This window comes from Gobio gobio, assembly GCF_949357685.1.
Source record: "Gobio gobio genome assembly, chromosome: 8".
Taxonomy (NCBI): Eukaryota; Metazoa; Chordata; class Actinopteri; order Cypriniformes; family Gobionidae; genus Gobio; species Gobio gobio.
Genome location: NC_137114.1, coordinates 45,458,833 through 45,483,400, shown reverse-complemented (window position 1 = coordinate 45,483,400; position 24,568 = coordinate 45,458,833). Strand labels below are relative to the sequence as shown.

The 24,568-nt window shown below is 36.2% G+C and overlaps 1 protein-coding gene across 1 annotated transcript in view; it reads right to left on the bottom strand.

The window, feature by feature from the left end:
• grik1b (glutamate receptor, ionotropic, kainate 1b) overlaps positions 1 to 24,568 on the bottom strand; it is a gene marked incomplete at its 5' end in the record, with an annotated part of 64,260 nt that overhangs the window by 17,622 nt on the left and 22,070 nt on the right. Inside the window, 7 exons of the mRNA XM_079823517.1 lie at positions 880 to 987; positions 7,018 to 7,161; positions 12,302 to 12,475; positions 13,067 to 13,120; positions 14,792 to 14,973; positions 18,454 to 18,711; positions 22,588 to 22,755. Of these exons, the coding sequence (XP_079679643.1) occupies positions 880 to 987; positions 7,018 to 7,161; positions 12,302 to 12,475; positions 13,067 to 13,120; positions 14,792 to 14,973; positions 18,454 to 18,711; positions 22,588 to 22,755 (1,088 nt within the window). The remainder of the gene's footprint in view (positions 1 to 879; positions 988 to 7,017; positions 7,162 to 12,301; positions 12,476 to 13,066; positions 13,121 to 14,791; positions 14,974 to 18,453; positions 18,712 to 22,587; positions 22,756 to 24,568) is intronic.

The following is a 24,568-nucleotide window of genomic DNA, read 5'->3' as shown; positions in this document are numbered from 1 at the left end:
AACTAACAAATAAACACAGCAAAACAATACACACACACATTTTAAGTCTTACAAGGTAAAAGGAAAACAAGACAAGGAACAAAAGTAAATGAATGCTCTATATATGGGGGGGGGGGAAATAAATCTAGAAAGCAATGCGCCTTAATACACAGTGCAGAAAACGGACTGCATTTTTTTAGTCATCTACCACATATACTATTATGCAAAAGCCAGCGCTTCACATCCCCATCATCGGCTCTATCATTGACTGAAACAGCAGCTCCTCTGAGATGCTCTTTGTGTCTGTTTCCGTGTACCGCAGTATAGCTTCATTTGCTACGCTACGTCACCTCTGTCTGATGGCTGTTGTCACGGGGAGCGTTTTAAAACATACATTACGAGAGTGTCTTCAAATTGAGCGCTTGCCGTGCGATTAGCGCTCATAAACAGATGTTTAATAAGATGAGCTCTCTGCATTGTCCCTGTGAGTGATGTGATATTTTTAATAAATGGATGCAGAGCTATTGGAAGCTGCTGGTTTTGAGTTTGACAATGTTATATAAGTTCATCAATAATATCTATAAACCAGGCGTCAGTAGGTTGAGGGCCACAGATGAAAAAAGTACCATGGTAATACAATGTTTTTTTTTAGGAAATAACATAGTACATAAATATGACAATAATTCAGTACCATGGTACTTTTTGCAAGGGGAAAAGGGACTTAAATGTCACATTTCTGATATTCAATACAAACCTTCCTCCATACTTTGTTAAAACGACCATTTTCCATAAACTGCTTGCGAAAAGAAAAGAGAAAGCCAAGATTTGACACATGTATGACAGATATTAAGATACGTGGCTTAGACAGGTGCAGATCACGGGAGCATCTTCTGCTTTTACCTTTTCCACCCCATCCTCTTTCAGACTGATGATGTCGAGGTCGAAATCTTTCCTCAGGCCGTCCGTCTTGTTTATGATTATCTGTCCGGTCAGTCCGTTCCACTGAGCCTTAAAGAAGTGAGGAGGAGAGAGAAGAGGATATGATTTTAGATTAAATATGAAAAAAAAAAACGTCTGATTGCTCATTTGTTTTTATTTGAAGTCCCACTTTAGAGACCAGATGCAGCATTATTATCATCATCATTAGATGAGAACATCACCAGCCCAGTGTTTACAACTTTACCTTGCTGTATTAGCTTACACACACACACGCTCACGCTCACACGCGCGGGCGCGCACGCACCCACACACCTTTGTGGGGACATTTTGTCCCCTTAACGTAGGCTTTACCAGGCCACACACACACACACACACACAGCTGTCTGACATTTTTTATAGTATAACATAAGATTTAGAGAGGGAATGAGATTCTAAATAGATACATCTATTACATAAAATTATTCTTAATTTAATTAATTTGTGTAAATTAATGAATAAATAAATAATTCTAAAATAATTTTGTTCTATTATTATTATTATACATTTTATGAATTCTTAATACGTGAATAAATTAATTAAATTAATTACATTAATTCTAAAAATATGATTAATTTAATGCATTTTATAAATAAATGCATTTATTTATTTATTATATAAAAACATAAAATGCACAAGCACCTTGCATTTATAATAAATCAACAAATATATATATAAATAAAAATGTTATTAATTTAAGGAATTATTGTAAATAAATAAACATTAAAATACATTTATTCATTAAATACAAATGATTAATTTAATGCATTTATTTATTTATTATATAAAATCAAACAATTATTTTTCTAACAAGCACCTTGTATTTCTAATAAATAACTATATTTATTAAATTATAATATATATATTTTATGAATTATTGTAAATAAATTTATTAATTTATTTATTATAGAAAACCTAAAATATTTTTTCTAACAAGCACCTTGTATTTATATTAAATCAATAAATATATGTATATATAAAATTATTATTAATTTAATGAATTATTGTAAATAAATTAATGAATCGTTTTAAAATAGATTTCTTGATCAATAAATCAATGAAATAATTGTATTTAATGTATTAAAGTATGATTAATTTAATGCATTTTATAAATAAATGCATTTATTTATTTATTATATAAAAGCATAAAATTATTTTTTTCCAACAAGCACCTTGTATTTATATTAAATAACTAAATATATGTATTAAATGGACAGGGGTTATTATTATTAATTCAATGAATTATTGTGAATGAATGAATAACAAACACTTTGTAGGACCTTGATCATAAATGCATTTATTTATTTATTATATAAATCAAACAATTATTTTTCTAACAAGCACCTTGTATTTATAATAAATAAATAAATATATTTATTAAATAAAATTATTAATTTAATGAATTATTGTAAATAAATGCATTTATATATTTATTATATAAAACATAAAATATTTTTTTCTTACCAGCACCTTGTATTTATATTAAATAACTAAATATATGTATATATAAAATTATTATTAATTTAATGAATTATTGTAAATAAATTAATGAATCGTTTTAAAATAGATTTCTTAATAAATAAATCAATGAAATAATTGTATTTAATGTATTAAAGTATGATTAATTTAATGCATTTTATAAATAAATGCATTTATTTATTTATTATATAAAAGCATACAATAATTTTTTTCCAACAAGCACCTTGTATTTATATTAAATAACTAAATATATGTATTAAATGGACAGGGGTTATTATTATTAATTCAATGAATTATTGTGAATGAATGAATAACAAACACTTTGTAGGACCTTGATCATAAATGCATTTATTTATTTATTATATAAATCAAACAATTATTTTTCTAACAAGCACCTTGTATTTATAATAAATAAATAAATATATTTATAAAATAAAATTATTAATTTAATGAATTATTGTAAATAAATGCATTTATTTATTTATTATATAAAACATTCTTACCAGCACCTTGTATTTATATTAAATAACTAAATATATGTATTAAATAAATTATTATTAATTTAATGAATTATTGTGAATGAATTAATGAATTAACTAATACATTTATTAATGAATAACAAACAGGATCTTGATCATAAGGCTTGTAATGTGTAATGTCAAACTGAAATGTAAGCTGTCAACCTGTTTCCTTGGTTACTCATTACACCCTAGTTCGTTTCTATGGTTACTAATGATTTGCACCTGTGTCTCATTTAGTTCTCCCTGTTTGGGTTTTATCCTTTGTGGGTTATTATCTATGCATTGTTAAGGTTTATATTACTCCTACAAATCTCCTCAATGTTCTCTTTGCTTATTAAATAATTGTTTAATATCATTAACAATAAGAAACACGTGCCATCAACCTGGCTACTGCTATATTCTCTGCTTTTTATAATCTGTCTAAAGCAGCCCCATTCACCCAGTGACAAACAGCTAAGAGAAACAACTTATACATCCATAGATCACAAATAGTCACATGATCAATGAAGTGGCCAGAGCAATAGATCAGCTCTGTTCTGCAAGGAGTTGTTAGCAAATGGACTCTATAATGAAGCTCACAGAGTGGATACGAGCCCAGCGGAGAGACAGATCCGCCCAACACATGATTCAGTGGATCTTTTACCCAGAACATGTGAATTTACAAGGGTGCGGCGCTTATATAGTCAACAGACATTCAGTAAAGCCTGATGTGCAAATCCAGTGGATTATTTCTTTAATTTGCTGTGGGGTGGGTAGCATTCATAATCTTCACATACAGAAGTGGAGCTATTAGAGACATGCTTCATACACTCACACTGAAGACACATGACCTTTGTCCAGATTTGTTCTAGTCATTATTCTCTAGTGTAAATCTCACTAGATCCTTCCTTTTTATCACATCCTGCTCTGGATCACATGTACTGTGAGCTCCAATTACCAACAGGCCGGGATTAAACGCACCAGAGCTGGCAGTGCTTAGCACAGACTGTAATAACTGTACCAGTTACTCTCACTAAGATCAAGATGACACCATCATCATCATCATCATCATCATCATCATCAGAAGCACTGGAGTAAAGAACTTCAGAGAGGCATTCATTCTTCAGAAATCAAATTTAATAAAATATTTTTGTAATCATGAAAAAAACAGATCAAAAACTAAAATATTCTTTTATGGTATTTAACAGTTTCTGTCAATCTCATGTCAATCTTGAGCAGTGTTGGGGAAAGTTACTTTGAAAAGTAATGCATTACAATATTGCGTTACTCCCTTAAAAAGTAACTAATTGAGTTACTTAGTTACTTTTTAAGAAAAGTAATGCGTTACGTTACTTTTGCGTTACTTTTTCTCACCTGGGCTGGGCTTGTTTTGTTTTTGTTTTTACAAAGTTATATTTTTGTGCAACGGTAAAGACCTCTTCATACCAAAATTGAAATAATAAGCCAGGCTGAGGTAAAAATGCAAATTCACACATGAACAACAGAGAGCGCAGCTCTGCTGTGCTGCCATTCTGGATAATGGTAGAATAGGATGCAGGAGAAAAAAGTTCTAGTAATTTTCATCATCAAAGGTCAGCAGCAAGACATTGGTAAATTAAATATAAAGGTAGATTATGCATAAAAATAGTTGTTTTATTTTACATTTAATTATTGGAGGTTTGCATAGTACTCTGATTTTGCATTTGACTGATTTTACTCATTTTGAGGAAGACAGAATCTTTATTGTACAAGTGAGATAAATAAATGCTCACATTTAGTCTAGAACTACAATAACCATCATGTTTACTAGTGGTGTCAACAATAATCGATTCAGCGATGCATCGCAATGCGGGGCATGCACGATTCAGCATCGATGCGGCAAAGTGCCATAATCGATTATGTCACCGTTTATTTTCTGGACTTGAGTTGGACAATAAAGTTGTGAAGTTTCAATTACTTCCAGGGTCATAACAACAACAATCAAGATGGCTGAGGCGGAGGGAGATGACCGCGATAGACGGGTATTAAAAACGCACCCAAAGATTGGAAAGCGGACATCTGGGCACATTTCGGATTCTGACGCCGGCTTCACACCGCACGCGGAGCGGTGGGTATGGAGAGCCGGAGCCCGCGCCCCCATTGTGGATTCACACTGGCAGCGTTTGTCTCGCGCGGATATTGCAAATGCAGACAAATATTGTACATTATATGTCACATTTACGGTCTTCTCCTCCGAGCCCCGTCTGTCTCGTGCTTTGATTTATGATGGGCAGCATGCTGCAAATGCGACCGTGTTCCCCTCTGTCCCAAACACATATGCATATAACTTGTTGTAGCCTATATAAGTAGTTCACATGATAGGCCTAAATGTAAGTTAACATTAAAGTGAATATATGCTTCTAGTTTTAATAATTTAAACAGGCTTTTGAAGTTTGGGCAAAAACTTCTGGCAGTGTTGTGTTTTTAATTTTTTTAACAGCTCTGGATGTCATATGGTGATTGTGAAACACACGGGGCACTTCACTACATGATTTCATGGTGGAATTTGTTATTTTCCATGTTAATCTGGTCAGTTTTGATCAAGAACAATCCACTGTGGCTTTAAATCAGTGTGAGCAGCGCGGCAAAATAGACTCGGCGCCGAAGCGATCGCGGCACTACTGCTGCTTCTCCTCCTGCGATGCGCTGCCGCGCCGCCTCTGCGTGCGATGTGAATGCTCTAATCTGTTAACATGGGCGCCGAAAAAAATATGCGCTGCTTACGCCCTGCTAACGCGCCTGCCACACTAAAATCAAGCACGAGAATTGACGAGTCCCTAGTGTCAACGTTACTGTGTGTGTTGCACTGAATATTTTTATTGCTGGGTGCCTGGGTGGTGGTTGTTGTTACAATAGTGTGACTGTAATTACGGATTAATATTTGCACAGGAGTTCATGAAGTGCCCTGTCTCAAAGCTTTTTACTGTACATTCAATTTTATTTTATTTAATGACATTTATGTCAAAGATACAGGAGAGTGATAATACACACATAGCAGCCAATACAATCTGTTGTTCAATATCTGACTGCTTGTATTGCCTCATGACTGATTAAAAATTTGCCTTGTTGTGTGCAGTAGAATTTTGATGCATCGCAATGCATCGTAGAATCGAATTGAATCGAATCGTTACCTGGTGAATCGTAATCGAATCGAATTGTGAGGGCAGTGCCAATGCACACCCCTAATGTTTACACACACGCCTCTGCACTTACTCTCAAGATGGGGGCAGGAGAGCTGTCAGTCAAATTAATGTGAAAAAGTAACTCAGTAAATTTGAAAAGTAATGCGTTACTTTACTAGTTACTTGGAAAAAGTAATATTATTACGTAACTCAAGTTACTTGTAATGCATTACCCCCAACACTGCCCATAACCCCATCGCTAAACATAACTCCACCCATGATGTCCAGAGAGGTGGAGTTGGACTAGGCCAAGCTCCACCCACAACATCCAGAGATAGGAGGTCATTTGGCTCTGCAGTGAGCACCACTAGCCAAATTCAGGCTATTTGTTGAGTCAATAATGTTACATCGGGCAATTCAGTTACAATTCCATTCGGCGCTACTAGTGGAGCATAAATGACATGCTTCACCTTTAAATGAAGACATCCCCAACTATAATGAGTAGAGATCACCCACACAGCCAGCATCGGTAATTCAGCTAGAGCCATTAAGCCCTCGTCCAACACACATTCATCCTCCAGCCTGCAATGCCAACATGCTGACTCAACAATACCTCCCCCAAAACAGGAAGCTCTGACAAGAACACTTGGAAGATGTCATTGGGAGAGAGCGAGTGTCCGTGCATAAATCACTACAGCTGTTTGGAAGTGGCTCAAAACACCTTCCAGAAAAGTGAGTAATGATTCATTTGGGCTAAACAGGCAAAACCCGGTTCTAAAAAGATTATATATGCTAATTCTGCCATCATTTACTCATCTTTGTGTCATTCCAATGTACATGATGTGCAAATGATGACCGAATGTTCATTTTGGGCGAACTATCCTTCTCATTTTGGGCACGAGTGTTTAAGCAGGTGCGTGTACCTCTTTGAACAGGCTGATGAATCTGGAGCCGAAGCGCCAGGGTTTGTGCCGGTGACACTGCAGTGAGCTCACGGTGATCTGAGACGCTCGCTGGGACGCGGCGGCGACCATATACACCGCGTCATACATCAGCGCTGCTTCAGTCTGCGGCACACACAGAGAGAAGATTCATCACACATGCAACTACCAATCTGTTCAAATGATGAAATGACTCTGAATTCAATTCTGGGTTCAAAAGACACTTGATATTATTTATTATCGAACTTTGCAACACAGAGACTTATTGAACTGAACTGAATCAACACTGGACTGAACGGAGCTGAATAATGACACTATTATCCTGTAAAAAATGTACTGTAAAAAATGACATGATCAACAAGTTATGACAACATATGTTTTTACATTGCTTTAAGGCAATTTCCAACTTTTTTTTTATAAGTTATACAAGTTTCAACAATTTTTTTAAGTCGGTTTAACCTCTTAAACTCTGCAAACCCGGTACAAGGTCCGGAATGACATGAAGTACTTTAAATTTTAAATGTCTGTGGAGGAGCTCTGACCTCATATGTGGTACCATTGGAAAGCTTATAATGTCTACTTTCTGGACATATGTATCACTTCGGAATTAGTAACTAAATTACTTATTTATACTAAATTACTCTGGCCTCCCCAAAATTGAAAAGCTTCCCATACCCACATACAGTGGTTTAAATACAACATTTTGGTGTCATTTTACAGGAAACCCTTACATAAACCAAAGTTTGAAAAGTTACATAAACCACTGCTTAAGTAATAAACATGTAAGTATATGTTATCTGAGCTGTATCTTATCTGATTTTTCTGGTTATAAATTCATTTTTGAAAGTGTGTAACTCAGGCCCTAGGCGTTTCTCAATGTCAAGGAAGGATCCTCGGAAGCCAGAATTCCGAGGATGCTACGTCATCGACATCCGTCGAAGGACTGTTCCAATGTCGAGGATCCTTGGCATTTCAACCAAGGTCTGAGTCCTTCGTTTGAAAAATATGCCATATACAGGAAAGGATGCATACGAGTAGACTTCGCGCACTTTGCGCTCTCAAATCACCCACAATCCTATGCGCGCAGCTTTGCTATCTTGTTCAAAAAATACAAAATATCGGACGTTGGCAGAGTCGGAGCGTTAACGGGGCAATATTTACGTCACCAAACATTTGTTATAACCATAGTAAATATAAGTAAAGTTTAACGTTTAAATGCCAGTACAAATGACTACCGCATTGATATTATGCAAATTACGTTATTGATGGCTAACGGACCTTTTCACTGATGTAATGACGCAATGACGTGCACTTGCTAGCCTGTTCCATTTACCTGTTCTCCGAATGCTAAAGAGGAGCCTCGCCTAGCCTCTGAAGGAAGTGACTTGGAAGGACCAGTCCTACAGAGGAAGCATCCTTGACATTGAGAAACACCTCCTGTGTGCTCTAGCAACCTGCAGACAGTTTGGGCTGTTTCCACTAGATTCCAGAAAATACTGGAAAAAAGAATTTTGTCTGGATCATGTTTGCAAAATTTATTCAAATGGAACTGAATGGAGGAATATTACCTTTTTTTCTGGAATAGTGGAAACAGCCAAAACTGTCTGCAGGGTGCTAGACCACACAGGGCCTGAGTTACACACTTTCAAAAATGAATTTATAACCAAAACAATCGAAAAGTGACTCTATTTGGGGGTTATTACAGCTCAGACAACTTACATGTTTATCACTTTTAGCAGTGGTTTCTGAAACTTCAAAGGGTTTCATTTAAAATGACACCAAAATTGTGTATTTAGAGACCACTGTATGTGGGTATGGGAAGCTTTTCAATTTGGGTAAGCCAAATCCAGGCGGAAATCCCCAAAAATGGTCCCAGAGCATAAGTGGTAATGTAATTTAATTACTTAAACATCCAAGCTGATTGTACTTAAAGCAACTTTTTTTTTTTTTTTTACAATGTATAGAGCTGCTTTACAGTTTCATAATGGAAGAACTTTGCAACATTGAAACTGTTACTAAACTAAACTAAATTAACCCTGAACTAAACGGAGCCGAATGTGTCTTCTGCAGAGCTGAAATTTTATTTGTTTTATAATTGAAGAATTCTGCAACATTAACTCTGTTATTTTCCCGTTTATAAAGTGAAACTGCTTTGAAGCAATCTTTATAAAGCGCTAAATACATAAATCTGTCTTGACTTGATCAATGCACAATAAGACAACAGACAGCAAATCAGAGACTATTTTTGTCTTTTGATCAAGTATTGTGGTAAAACCAGAGGCGTCACAAGCAAAAAAAAAAATATGTGTGAGTCCTCCCCTCAAAAATGTTACGCTTTGTTTACTAAACAAACAAAATGATGGAAGACTCCAAATTATTTACAGTGGCAATAGTGTAGGGTAAGGCACTTGGCAGAAAGTTTTGACGCAAATCGACCCAAGGTTCAAATCCGCCTTTTCCGAACTCGCTCTACTTCCTTTTCCCATCACATATCAGATCAGAAAGGAATTTATTTTCAATTAAAATTAAGAAAATATTCGTAAAGTGGAAATAAAACGTCTAACGTGTGTTTAATAATAAAGTGTTTAATGGTTAGGGGTAGGTAAACAGACATACGCTGAATTAGAGACGATTAAAGTGAGCGGGTCCAATTTCATTGGTAAATATAAAACTTTTTTTTTTCCTCCATTATGTCTGTTGATGGAGTTTTGGTTCCTTGCCACCGTCGTCTCTGTGGCCTTTGGCTTTTGGTTTGCTCAGTTGGGAACACTAAATATTCAACTATATTACTGATCAGCTCATTTCAATTATAATAAAGTCATAATTAAGAGATAAAATGTTGAAAATATGATTTTAAGTCCTCATTATTAGATAAAAAGTCAAAAATATGACATGCTAAGTCAAAACCATTTTGTGGAGATTTTTTGAACTATGGTAAAAAATGCTATTCACCTCGGAGTGCCGTGATATCATGATATATATAACTATAGTAATCATTCAGCATCATCCCAGCTAACAATTATATGTTCTGAATGTTCTCTGAATGTCCAGTTTAAAAAAAAAAAAATTCTTTCTTAATTATGCAAACGTTAAGGAAACATTCCATTTTATCATTCTTCATTCATCAACATTGTGGGAACGTCACTTTGAATGTTTTCATTCCGAAACAAGTAGAAACATTAAAATGTCACATGAACTAAATCTTTCGGGAAAAAAAGCTCCTTGAATGATAAATCATGTTTTTATGTTAACGTTTTGAGAACATTATTAAAGACCAGGGCCCTCATTTATCAATGTTCGCGACAGATCTGTGCGTAATGAGTGCGTAAGAACAGTTTCAAGCAAAGTGTGGGATCTACCAACTTGTACTTATCAGTAGAAATGTGTGTAAATATAAGCACACCTCTGATCATGCTTACGCAGAGAATCTAGTGGTAGAACAGCGACACTACACATAAAAAGCATTTAAGACAGTATGCATTAAAGGGTTAGTTCACCCAAAAATGAAATTTCTTCCATTAATGACTCACCCCAATGTTGTTCCACACCCGTAAGACCTCCGTTCATCCTCGGAACACAGTTTAAGATATTTTAGATTTAGTCCGAGGGCTTTCAGTCCTTTGAATGTAAGTGTATGCACACTTTGCTGTCGACGTCCAGAAAGGTATGTGACATCATTTGGTTAGTTAGACTCTTTTGAAGCGTCGACAATACATTTTGGTCCAAAAATAACAAAAACTAAGACTTTATTAAGCATTGTCTTCTCTTCCGGCTTTGTTTGAATCCGCGTTCACGACGCCACAGTGACGCTGCTGACGTAAGACGCTGTGACGTGTTATCTGGTGCGACAGAGCTTCGTTTGTAGTCTGAGGGAGACGCACGCTGTAAACAAGCTGTTCTACATTGTTTGTATGGCTATATTTTTTTAAAATGGTGCGTAAGTATGCATGTCCCGGATGCCCTAATCGCCAAAGATAACCAGATAACACGTCACAGCGTCTTACGTCAGCAGCGTCACTGTGGCGTCGTGAACGCGGATTCAAACAAAGCCGGAAGAGAAGACAATGCTTAATAAAGTCTTAGTTTTTGTTATTTTTGGACCAAAATGTATTGTCGACGCTTCAGAAGAGTCTAACTAACCAAATGATGTCACATATGGACTACTTTGATGATGTTTTCATTACCTTTCTGGACGTGGACAGCAAAGTGTGCATACACTTACATTCAAAGGACTGAAAGCCCTCGGACTAAATCTAAAATATCTTAAACTGTGTTCCGAGGATGAACGGAGGTCTTACAGGTGTGGAACAACATTGGGGTGAGTCATTAATGGAAGAAATTTCATTTTTGGGTGAACTAACCCTTTAAGCAATCCACATGTCCGGTGTTTCCTTTAATTATAAAACACTCAATAAATCATTTTTGTAATTTTAAACAGGATGCATAATTGGTGCCAAACCCTATAAAAGGCAGCTGTGACAAATGTTGGATGCAATTATTTCCTTGGCCCCAACCTACATCCAGTTCCCTTACCGAAATCCTCAACAAGCCGAAATAAAATGTGGCTTTCATGCTATCGCCAGATTCCCAAACATAATTGGAGCCATAAACTGCCCCCACATCCCCAGAAAAGCACCATCAACCAACAAATTGAATGACATAATAGAAAAGGGTTTCATTCTGTTAACATGCAAATCATTTGTGATGCAAATGTGTTGTTGTCAAACGTCGTTGCACAACTCATTCTGTTTGTGAAGTTCCTGTTCTTTGCCATTATTGTGGTGAGAAAAAAACACAATCACGTGATTTTTAAAGGAAAGTGTTGTCAGCATATATGGTTCATTGGAGGCGTTTCCGAATGCTAATGACTGTGAATGTGAACGAGCATGGTACTTACACACATGCAGGATTTATCAACAATGATTGCTTACTCGTGTGTGTAACCACTGTGTGCGCACGTTAGACAAAAACAGATTTTCTTGTACTAGGGCACATTCTAAATTTCATTCGTAGGACAAAATATAGAACCTCTTCTTCGCACTGTTGATAAATGAGGGCCCAGATAACTTTGAATAATCATTCTATTAAGGTTACTAGAAGACGTTTGTTCATAACTTTGAGAGAACCTTGCCAGAACTTTCTGAGAACGTTCCCTGTTAGCTGGGATATTATATATCAAAATACCATAGTATTGCTTTGTACCATTTTTTTGTACTAGAATATAATAAAATGATCATATATATTTATATGTAGGAGATGGACAGACCGTCATCATTCCGTCCAGCAGGCCGGTCTCCGGTTTGGGTGGAGCCTGCACTCGCTCCATGGACCATTTCTCCACCACTGCCGCCACCTGAGGGTTGTCGATGTTGAGCAGACGGAAACCCGTCATGTTCACCCCGCTGTATCTGTACGGCTCCAGGTCCAACGCAAACAGATCCTGTGGCGTACAGTTATGTCAATACATGAACTCAATCCTTACAGATGAAATTGTAAAAATGTTGCTTGTTTTCTAGCGCAGTTGAGTGCTGCACGGGTGACGTATTTTTGTAGGCCAAAACCTGGAAACAAGCATATTAGCAAGTCCAGTTCAATTGTCCTGAAGTCACTGGGTTTTGGTTAAATGCCTGAAATAAGATCTGGTTAACAGAAGCGTTTTATTCTACAACATAAAATACATCAGTGCGACCATAGTTTAGTCTAACTTCAGCTTTTTACTTCAGAATTCATAGAAGTTGTGTTCACTTGGGAATATTATCATGATGAACAAAATTTGTTCATCGCAGAGCTAATTCTGTGTGCAATAATCCAAAAGTCAATGGAAAAATCCTATTGAGTTTTTATCAAGGGACCAAGGGTGATGTGAACTTACAGGTTGGCCTACAAAAATACATGCTCACCGCAGCATCTGCTGACTGAAAACATCGCAGAACACTAAATGCAAGCCAGCAGAACACACATTGTTGAAATCTCCTGTCAAAACAAGGACACAACCAAAGAAAAACTCAAAGAAACCATGTAAGAAACTCACCAGAGTGGTAAAAAAGAAATGGTAGTATTCTGTCATCATGCCCATAGACAACAGCTGCAACAGAAAGAGAGAGAAAGAGGAGAACATGTTAAACCTCCTTCTGCACAAGCATCCATTCTGTGCTCATATTATAAACATTAGATATCTAGAGACACACATGTACAGTATTTGCTCTGACCCCACAAGACCTGAAACCAAAACAGTTGAAATAAAGCATGACTGTTTCGTTTAGCATCGACAGCCATAAAGTGGAGCAATCAAATGCCTCGCATCTGATGGGGATTTAGTTTGGGGATTTGTATTTTTTTTGCTGTGACACAGTGAATAGGATTTGATGTATGACATAAGACATCAGTGAATAATGTCACAATATCACACGATATCAAATTCCATCAAATTCTTTTACTTTACTATTATAATCTATTTCACACCAAACTTACAAACAAAAAGCTTTTCCAGTCAAATTCCAGTCAGCTTTTGTGTTTTCTTAAATCAAGACACATTTAGTTGAGAAGCAAAATTACTTAAAATATTAAAAGGGATAGTTCACCCAAAAATGAAAATTCTGTCATCATTTACTCACCCTCAAGATGTTCCAAACCTGTATGAGTTTCTTTGTTCTGCTGAACACAAAAGAAGATATTTTGAAGAATGTGTGTAACCAAACAGATAGAGCAACCATTGACTACCATAGTAGGGAAAAAATACTATGGTAGTGAATGGTTGCTCTATCTGCTTTGTTACAAACATTCTTCAAATTATCTTCTTTTGTGTTCAGCAGAACAAAGAAACTCAGGTTTGGAACAACTTGAGGGTGAGTAAATGATGACATGATTTTCATTTTTGGGTGAACTATCCCTTTAAGGGCCCTATTTTAACAATCTAAGTGCATGGTCTAAAGTGCACGGCGCAAGTGTCCGAATCCACTTTTGCTTGTTTAACGACGGGAAAAATGGTCGGCATGCTTGGCACATGGTCCAAAAGGGTTGTACCTACTCTCTTAATGAGTCATGGGTGTGTTTTGGGCGTAACGTGCAATAAACCAATCAGAGTCTCATCTCCTATTCCCTTTAAAAGCCCGCTGTGCTCGCGCCATAGCAGATTCACTATTTACATGTTTGAATTTGCGAGCGGAAAGACTGAACGCTTCTCCAGAGAGGAATCCTTTTATTTGTAATTTTTAAAAACGTTTGTGTGCTGCTGCACATCCCTGTGTGTGTAATAAGCAGAGTGTACGTGTGTTGTGCAACCGCCTATAGGCACATATTACTAACACACCCATTTAAATAACACAAAATACTGCGCTATTGACTTTGGACCAGGTTTTTGTTGGTCAATGGTGCAGTCGTTGTCAGTTGCCTTAAAATAGCAACACACAAACAATGCTTCTGAACACACCTGGTTTTCAGACCAGCACACCCATGGGCGAACAGACGAGCGTGAGTGCATTTGCTATTTAAATAACGTGGCGCTGGACGTGAAAATGAGAACTGCGTCTGGCTGAAACTAGCAAAAAACACTTGCGTCGGGCTTGGTACAGCGTTGCGCTGAGTGTATGATAGTGCCCTTCATTTCTTACGCCATTTTGCTTCTCCAGTAAATGTGCTTTGATGTAAGAAAGTTTAGATATTTGTAGTTCCAATTGGAATGTTTGCTACCTCAATTTAAATGTAAAAATGGAATTGGAATTTAAGTCATTCCCAATCCAGCTGTGAATGGCGTTACCTGTTTGAGGACGTCTGCTGCAGTCTGGTATGAGCAGTCAAAGATGACACAAAACTCTTTCCCCTTCTTCATCTCTTTAAGAAGCGGCCGGGCATCTTTACTTCCCAGCGGTAACTGTCGGATTTTGATCTTGATGCTGTACCGCGACGGAGCCTTGATCAGCTCCTGAAGACGAATTAGCCCTAAAAATATTGCATAGACAAAATCAGCAAATATGATAGAAATGGACTACTATACAAAATTTTTTTTTTTTTTTTTAAGAAATGTGTACTTTAATTCAGCAATGACACATTAAATCAATCAAAGATTACAGTAAAGACATTTGTAATGTTACAAAAGATTTTATATTTCAAATTATGTTGTTCTTTTGAACTTTCAATTCATCAAAGAATTCTAATAAAATGTATCAGTTTTCACAAATATAATCAGCACAACTGTTTTCAACATTGCTAATAATCATAAATGTTTCTTGAGCATCAAATCATCATATCAGAATGATTTCTGAAGGATCATGTGACACTGAAGACTGGAGTTAGGATGCTTAAAATTGTAATATTATTGTATTAAATGTTAATACAATTTTACTGTTTTTACTATAATTTTGATCAAATAAATGCAGCCTTTGTAAGAGATTTCTTTCAAAAACAATAAAACATTTGACCAACTTTTGAACAGTAGTGTAAATAAATATGAAATTAACTGCAATGTTAAATGAGTTAATTATCAAGTTCTGCTGTGACTCAGATTGATCAAATACCATTTTAAGTAGATTTTTGGCTTAATTCAAATTCTCATCACATAAAAAAGGAAAAGCAATGCATAAGTCTTCTTTTTCCAAACAGGGATGTTGCTGTTTTTGGTTTTTAATATTTTTCATCCCTGAAAAATGACACAGTTAATCATAACCTAATCTCATTAATAATGAAGAAATGTCATTTCAGCAAACAAATTATCCCTGATATGATCACAAAGTCAACATTAAACACACCAGTACACACAAAAACTTCAAACTCAGAACAGAAATGAAACTGAATGACATTTTTCATTAAGCATAGAGATGATAACCATGGGTTGGTTTATAAATATGAAAAACACATTACACACACTGATATGATGATTATAGGTGCATCCAATGACTGCACATTTGAAAAAGTACCTTAGAGTATCTTTTTTCCTAACTGTTAAGCGTACATATTCTGGATCATTTTAAATGTATGTGGCTTGTAAATGCATTCAGAAATCATTCAGTAAAATATATATATATATATAAAAAAAGAAAAATCACCAGTGAGATCTCTTCAAAAAAAATCACTTGTTTCTCCTAGACAGCAACACATTTAAATTGGAAGCAAGTGTAGATTTGTGATTATGTGCTGCTACTTTTTAGATGTTTCTCCAGAGGAAAAGACAAACTAAACTGTTTAAACTAAATTGTTTAACCATTAATGTTTGGGTCAGTTTTGACTAAGTCTCGCGTAGCCAGAGCTTCAGACTGATGGCAGAAGGTTTGGACTTCATCGCATCTTTCATTGGCAAAGGACCGCCCAAGAGGACGTTTGACTGACATGTAACACCAAGAACAGTTCATTTTGTTACACTTCATGTTTAGGGGTGTGAAAATGAAATATCGATATACCTACAATAACAGACTCGCGTGCATTTGTATTCATTCAGCGACAATGTCGCCGAAAACTTCACAAAATCAAGCGTTTAGTTGCAAAATTCCAGGAATTTTCGAAGTTGGAAACTTTTAACGGTGCAGTAAGCAATTTATGAAAAACGCTTTTGATATTTAAAATCACTAAAAACAAACATGCCCCTACCAAAAAGGATCACACCCCTATTTTGCTAGCTCCACCCCCAAATTCATGAACATGCTATGCAACACAGGCACCTCCCCCATAATGAGTGTATACGCCCCCTTACTGCTGATTGGATACAAGTGTGTTTTGGGGCTTGGTCTGATCCACTTACAACAGCGTTTATTTAAGAAATCGCTTGCGGGAATAAACTAAATATTTGGAATATTGCAGGTTAGCCTATAACAGGGAACTTAAATATAGTTGACTTAAAAAAAAAAAACATCTTGCAGCATAATCTTAGTTAAAACTACCAGATTGAATTACTACCCTGCACATTCCTCAATCACACACTACTTACTGCACAGCTATTGAGGCCACGCCGCAGAATCTGCTTATATTTTACGATCAAAAGTAATGCAATCATATCTCAATATGAACTCAAACATTTCTTATCATAAATAACTTTTATTCTTAAGAGAGCACACTGATTGTATTGTTTCATTTGTGTCTATTTTTGTTTCCACACATTTATTTTCTTCCATTTTAGGAGATACATATGAGCCAAAGTTAATACTTGAATTATAACTGAGAACTCCTGAGAAATGAAAGAGAAACTAAGAGTCCTCTCAGAAAACTCCTAATTTAGCTTAAGAGCTATTCAGGACCGATCTGAGAGCAACTCTGAGCAAGGAAATGACAAAAACTTTTATCTTAGTGAAGAGGCGGGGCTGACCCTGTTGCTACGTATGACACAGTCTTTTGAAGACTGTGATTGGTTGGTTGTCCAAAAAGGGGAAAAAGGAGCGCTTTTAAATATAGGGTCTATTCTAAGCCTTCACTTTGAATTTACAAGCGCAAATTGTCCTATTTTACCGTTCTCTCTCTCTCTCTCTCTCTCTCTCTCTCTCTCTCTCTCTCTCTCTCTCTCTCTCTCTCTCTCTCTCTCTCTCTCTCTCTCTCTCTCTCTCTCTCTCTCTCTCTCTCTCTCTCTCTCTCTCTCTCTCTCTCTCTCTCACACACACACACACACACACACACACACACACACACACACACACACACACACACACACACACACACACACACACACACACACACACACACACACACACACACACACACACACACTACATATATGCACACTGAAAAATTTAATTAAGCATAATTAATTTGTGCTCGTTTAAATAATTTTAATTTAGTTTTTTGATTTTAATTTTAAAAAATAAATTGGTTTTATGGGAATTGCATGTGTTTTTGTTTAAATTGAGATCAAATAAATTGATTGCGACCACTTACGATAAATTTTTTTAGTAAATTCAACAAGTCATTTTTTTCAGTGTATATAAATCCTTTTATTATTTACCATGCTGTTAATTTCCTACAAGGTATTTGATTGGCTTAGAATTATAAACATTGTTTCACTCTTTCCAATTCACTGATTGCTGGCATGTCTATTTAATTGGTGGTTTGATAGTTGGATTTAATGCAACAAACATGATCCCTGCACGATCTAATCTATAGCGTCGTATTAAGTCACTGTCATCCATTGTCTGCAACACATTTCTTCTCCCTCTTCGTCTTTCTGCCATTTTCTCCATTGCTAAAGAAACTCTTAAGCCTCTTAAAAGTCCTTGTCCGTGCTCCTAACAAATTTGACCTTAAGACCTCTTTTAAGGGTTAAGATGCTTTCTGAATTACTTTTTTCTTTACTAGGATTTTTTAGTTAATTTTAAGAGTAAACGCCCACATTTCTAAGATTTTTCTTAGAATTTTGTCACTAGGAGCTACTCTTTGCATTAAGATTCTTTATGAATACGGGCCCTGAGCATTAAAAATTGTGTTTCTGAGGAGTCGGCCCACCTGTTGCGTCCTCGTACACCACCGTGACGGCTTTCCACTTGTAGAACTGCACGATGTCCAGCACAGCGCGGCTGATGGAGGCGTAGTCTGGGTACAGGTTGATGTAGAAACTGTCTTTGTTGTCCACAGACGGGTGTTTCCAGCGGGTCTGGATGTGAGGAACCTCCAGGGCGTTACAGATGGACTGGACCGCACTCACTGAAGAACTGTGGGACGGGCCGAACACAGCGGCCACACCGAGAGCCAGCTGATCACAGGCTGACATCAAGACCAAGAGAACATCAGTGACTTTATTAACACACTGTTCAAATGTTCACCCTAATTCAACTTAAAATCTTAAGTTCAGCTGCCTTAAATGTTTAAGTATAATTAAACTGGCTGTACATGTCATTTCAGATCATTTAAAAAAAAAAAAAAAAATCTTGCCTACACTGAAAAAAAAAGGTTTAAAAGGGTTCCCCAAACATTTTATTCTTAGTGTGAAGAACATTTTATAATCTAAAGAACCCTTTTTCACTATAAAGAACCTTTTGTGCTTTAAAAATATTCCATGGATTTTAATTCTGCATTCACACCAAACGTGAATAGAGCGTCTAGAACGAGTGATTTCCATGTTAGGTCAATGTAAAGGCACGTTGACGTGCGTCTGGAGGTCCTGCGGCGCTATAGATGCGTTTAGCGCAGCGGACGTGATTTTGCCTCATTCGCCTCATACAACTGTACGTGTGAATGACGCGAATTGAGCGTCTTGCGCTATACGCACGAGTGGTGCTTTTTGTGCATTCACGCGTTTGAAGCGAATCCGCGCCCGATGCCCGAGTTGAAAACTCTGAACTTTGGCATCACTTCGCGCCGCGTTAACCAATTAGGAGCCTGCTTGCTGCTGTCACATGGTGATAAACTAATGGCAAGTCGATAGCGGATGAGAAACCCAGCGTAATTTAAAAATACTACTGTTATTGCGTAACAAAATCTAGTTTAAACATTTTTTCAGGCGAGAATCTACTTGTTTAAAACTCAAATCTGTGGTTTATTTATAAAGAGATCGTCTATTGGAAAATTTTATCTGGTGTTTTCGGAGTTGTGAGATCCAGTGGATCAGCGGCGCTCAGCGCTCGTTAACCCCGGCGAGAGCAGCCTTACCTAGGTTAGTCCTTCTGGTGTCTGCCGCTGGCTCTGATGTCTCTGTTGTGATTAAACATGAGATATAATTCATCTTGTGTAGATTTAACGGGCGATCTTTGGTCTCATGGACATTGTTGGGCACGTTACTTTAAAAAAGTAATTAGTTATAGTTACTAGTTACTTCTTACAAATAGTAACTGAGTTAGTAACTGAGTTACATCATTATAAAAGTAACTAATTACCAGGGAAAGTAACTAATGTGTTACTTTTTTTTTCCTTCAAATGTTCAAATATGTCAAATAACTTAGATGCCCCCAATATTAAATATGTTAAATGAATGAATTGGACACTAAATAGAATAAATTATTATTATAAAACATTGTACATTAATGTACACTATTGTAATGTTGCTGTGGGACAATGTGAGAGACACCTGTCAAATTCAATATATTATTGTAAATATTATCAGTAGACCTACTATAGTGTACATATTGTGTAAATATTATCAGTAGACCTACTATAGTGTAAATATTGTGTAAATAGTATCAGTACTTCTTTACTACTCCTCTGGTAGTGGAGCTCACGTTATCACCTGGGTTTTTAGCCACTAATGTTGTGGCTGTGATGACGTGAGGCTTCATTAGATTAGAAATAGAATTACTTTCCACCGACGTGGAGAGACTCTTTCTTCTTGGGCATAAGCTGCACGTTACAATAAACATTCTTACCTTTCACCTCAACGAGGGAAAAGTAGCGTTTATACTTTCAGTTTGCGAAAGCTACCTTTGAAGTCGTTGGACTGCCATCGCTGACTGGGCATATGCGTGTGCGTCATAGGTGTGTGTGTGAACTCAACCTATCAACGCGCGCGCGTTGCGCGTTGCAGGTCCGACTGACAGAGAGCCTGTTCGGATGAAAACCGCTTCAATGAGCTCAATTATAGTAACGCCGCATTTTTTTTCCCTCAGTAACGCTAACGGCGTTGTAACGGAAGAAACAGTAATTCGTTTGATTACTCGTTACTGAAAAAAGTAATTCCGTTAGTAACGCCGTTTATCTATAACGCCGTTATTCCCAACACTGCTCATGGATCTATAATTTGTTGATGGCCAAATCGTTTTGACTGAGGGCAAAGGGAAGTTTCATAACTTTATTTTTTTAGGCTATTTAACTTTACCGTTGTAGCCTATAGCGCTGACTTTGTTTGACTGAATTGTCTGCCTTTACTTATTGTATAGCTTCTTATACCTTTACTTATACTTTTATAATGGCTATTATTGATCACACATAAACTGACATTTAACACAAAGAGGCTGGGTTGTGTTTTATGTCATATTTAGTTTTATTATACAGTGATAATCATATATATGCACACTTATTTTCTGAATCACATGTTAATGTGTTTATTTATTTTTTTAATGTAAATGAAAAGAGGCATGGTTGTGTTTTATATTTCGTTTGTTATAAATATACATACAGTGACGATAATCCAGGTATGCGTTGCCTGAACCACATTTATGTGGCTATTAATGTTTAATATTTATTTAATGAAAATGAAAAGAGGCAGAGTGGTGTTTAATGACATATTTAGTTTTATTGTAGCGTAAAATATACATACAGGAGTGAGAGCGAGCTGTCATCCGGGCGCAGCTCTTGGAGCGCCTTGAATGCTCGATTTATCCGGGCGTCCAATTTGCTGTGGATGCGTGAATGGATTCAAAATGTTCAGGCGTCCACCTAGACGCGATAGACGCAAATTTGACACTCTATTCGCTAGGGGTGGGAATCTTAAGGCACTTAATGATCCGATCTGATACCGATTCTGGGAGTAACAATCCGATTCCATAAACGATTCTTAACATACTTTTTTGGTAACTAATTATCCTGCTGTGCAAATACATGAACTTTACATTTTAGCCAAAATTGGAGTTACTATGCTTTTTTTTATAGTTATAATATCTGTTTGACAGTATTGCCATATTAAAAATTATTATGAAGATTTCTTTCAATATTTGTATTTTATTAACAAAGTTATATTCAGGATTAACAAGCTCTGAATGCAACATGGTAAGCCATACAATTGCAAAGAACAATAATTAAGAAAAACACTTCTCAATTTACAACTAAGTGGGACTATTTTTCAGTTTCTTTAGAACATTTTAACAAAAAAAAAAGGCTTTAAACCAAAAAAAGTTTCAAAAAGCAACAGAGTTACGCCAGGTAAGCAGATCGTAGTTTGTCCATTTCATCTTCACCCTTCGCCGCAAGTCTTATGTGTTAACAGTTAATGTATTAACTAGCATGAACTAACAATGAGTTCATTAATTTTAGTTAATGAAAATACAGATGGTCATTGTTTGTTCATGTTACTTAAATACAACTTTTGATTTAATGTATGAGTAAATGTTGAAATAAACATTAACAAAGATTAATAAATGCTGTAGAATTACTGTTCATTCTTAGTTCATGTAAACTAAAGTTGTTAACTAATGAAACCTTATTCTAAAGTGTTACCAATTATTTCAGTTTAAGTTTTAGTTATAGTTATTTATTTCCAGTCAATCATTTTAGTGCCTCAACTTGCCAAAGCAAAGCAATTTCTAATTCCAATTTTAAGTTTCAACTAATATTTATATTTTATTTTAGCTGTATTTTATTCAAGATGTTTCAGTAGTTTTTAAAAAATTTTATTAAATGTGAAATTTTGAAGTAGAAAAACTGAAGTAATATTTTATTTTATAACATGCTCCAATAATCTTTGTTTTATTTACAATTTCTAAAAAAGTGTATATAATCATGTAAGGATTTGTATTGAGCTCTTTTTGCTACCATTCCTGCAGCTCAAATGGTAAACCATGGTGCTTGCAACACCGAAGTCCCTGGTTCGATTCCTAGGGAATGCCTGAACTGATCCGTTTTTTTTTCCAGGGAATGCCTAAAGTACATGTAATGTACTTTACTTTATTTGGATAAAAGTGTCTGTCAAATGTGTAAATGTAAGTGTCACACCTCGTCTCGAGGCCTCGAAGCTGTCGAACAGGTTGATTCTCTGGATGTCGTAGGTGAGGGTGGTGTTGGGCATTAAAGTCCTGTTTCTGTTAATGTTGGTTACAGCGAATTTGAAAGCAAGTTCCTCCACGCTAATCGGTTCATTCTCAAGTGTCTCGAAAATCCCACCTACATAGACAGAAAAAGGAAAAATAGACTTTAGTAATCCTAAATGTCAACTCAATTTTCTTTGCGTTTTCAGTCATGCAATAAAATGATCATCTATGAAGATGAACATATGATTTTGGTGAAGGTTAAAATTCTGCAATTGAAACAATTATTACTGCGGCAGCACAAAACTGTAAATTTTTCGGTCATTACATCTCTAATCCTTAAATGACCTCTAACCTACATGACAACAGACAGAATAATATGACAAAACAAATAAATAATACAAAATCTGCATTAGTGCACAGCATACACACACATCTGTACTGGAGCACAAGTTCAAGTTATTATTAGTCAAACCTTTGAGAAAACACATCAAGGGCCAGATTTACTAAAAGCGCCAGCACAAACCCTCTTTTGGCGTTAAAAGCTATTGTCAGGATTTACTAAAGACACGCAGTGAAGAATTGACGTTGAAAAGGAGTGGGCAGGGTTATTTTTGCGGCTAACCTTATTCATATAAGTGTTGTAAATGTTTCCCTTTCAGATGGAACATTTATGGGAGGAGAGTATTTAAATTAATCATGTGAGGTGATTTACTAAGGTTTGCCCTCGTCAATTTACTGGTTTTTGAGGCATTATTTACCGCCTAAAAAAAGCATGTCTTAACCCAGACACTATCTTGTAGATTGTGTTGGTCATTATGGAAATGATCCGGCTGCGTCTGTGTTCATTCATTTGCATGTCGTCAGTAGATCACACGCAGAACTTTCCATTCCCATCGGCACTTTTTGGAATTGGAATTGCGCTCTCACATCAATTTGCCCTGTTTAGTAAATCTGGTACATAGTGTGATGATAAATGCACAACACACAAGCATTGTTGACTATATGCTTATATTATTTAGAGACATTTCATACACTAATAAAGGTTCTTTTTTGGCATCTATGGTTCTTTGAAGAACCTTTAACACTCATGGAACTTTTTAAAGCTGCACTATGTAACTTGTCCGTCCACTAGAGGTTGCCTATTCAAAACAAAGAGCAGACTCTTGGGACATGTGGTCTTCACACAGCTAGTGGAAAAGAATCAGGATAGGACTCAGGAAGAAATCATGTTCATGGATGTGATTATTAACGTTAATGTAGTATGAAGTAGAGCAGGGCCGAGTGTTGTGGAGCTGAGCAAGGCCGCTGGAGCGATTGTTAATAAGAAGAGCGCAACACAAGCCTCGCGAGCCGCGGGACTTTTATTATGCCACAGTCGCCTGCACCACTTCCGCTTTTCCGGTCATGAGTATGAGGTAACGCAGCTCTGTTTATCATATTAGATACATCTGAGTGTGTTGAAAATTATGTTAAGACGTTACTCTGTGCGTTCGCTCGGCGGCTGCTGCTATGACACTTGTTCACACTGCAGTGAGAGTAAAGCGTTTCTGCAAAATAAAACTAGATACCGAGGGGAACGCAGATATGACGCCATCGACAGGCGACTCCTTCACACGTCCCGGTTCCTTGTGTAAAATAGCAATTTCTCACAATTTACAAATAGTTGGAAACATTTGGGATAGTGAAAGAACTCGACTGAATAAAATATATAACACTGGCCTAGTGGTTTTTGGATATTTTACTGAAAAAATGTTACATAGTGTACCTTTAACCCTTGTGCATCAATTCAAAAATGTTTTACACATAGGTCCATAGAGGACAAAATACCCATGTCAAAAAACTGTCATAAAAAAATTTGGTCTCATTTTAAAGAAGATTATTGTTGAAGTCAAAAAAGTTATAAAAAAAAAAAAATAAATAAATAAAAAAAAAGAGTTTTAGAGGTT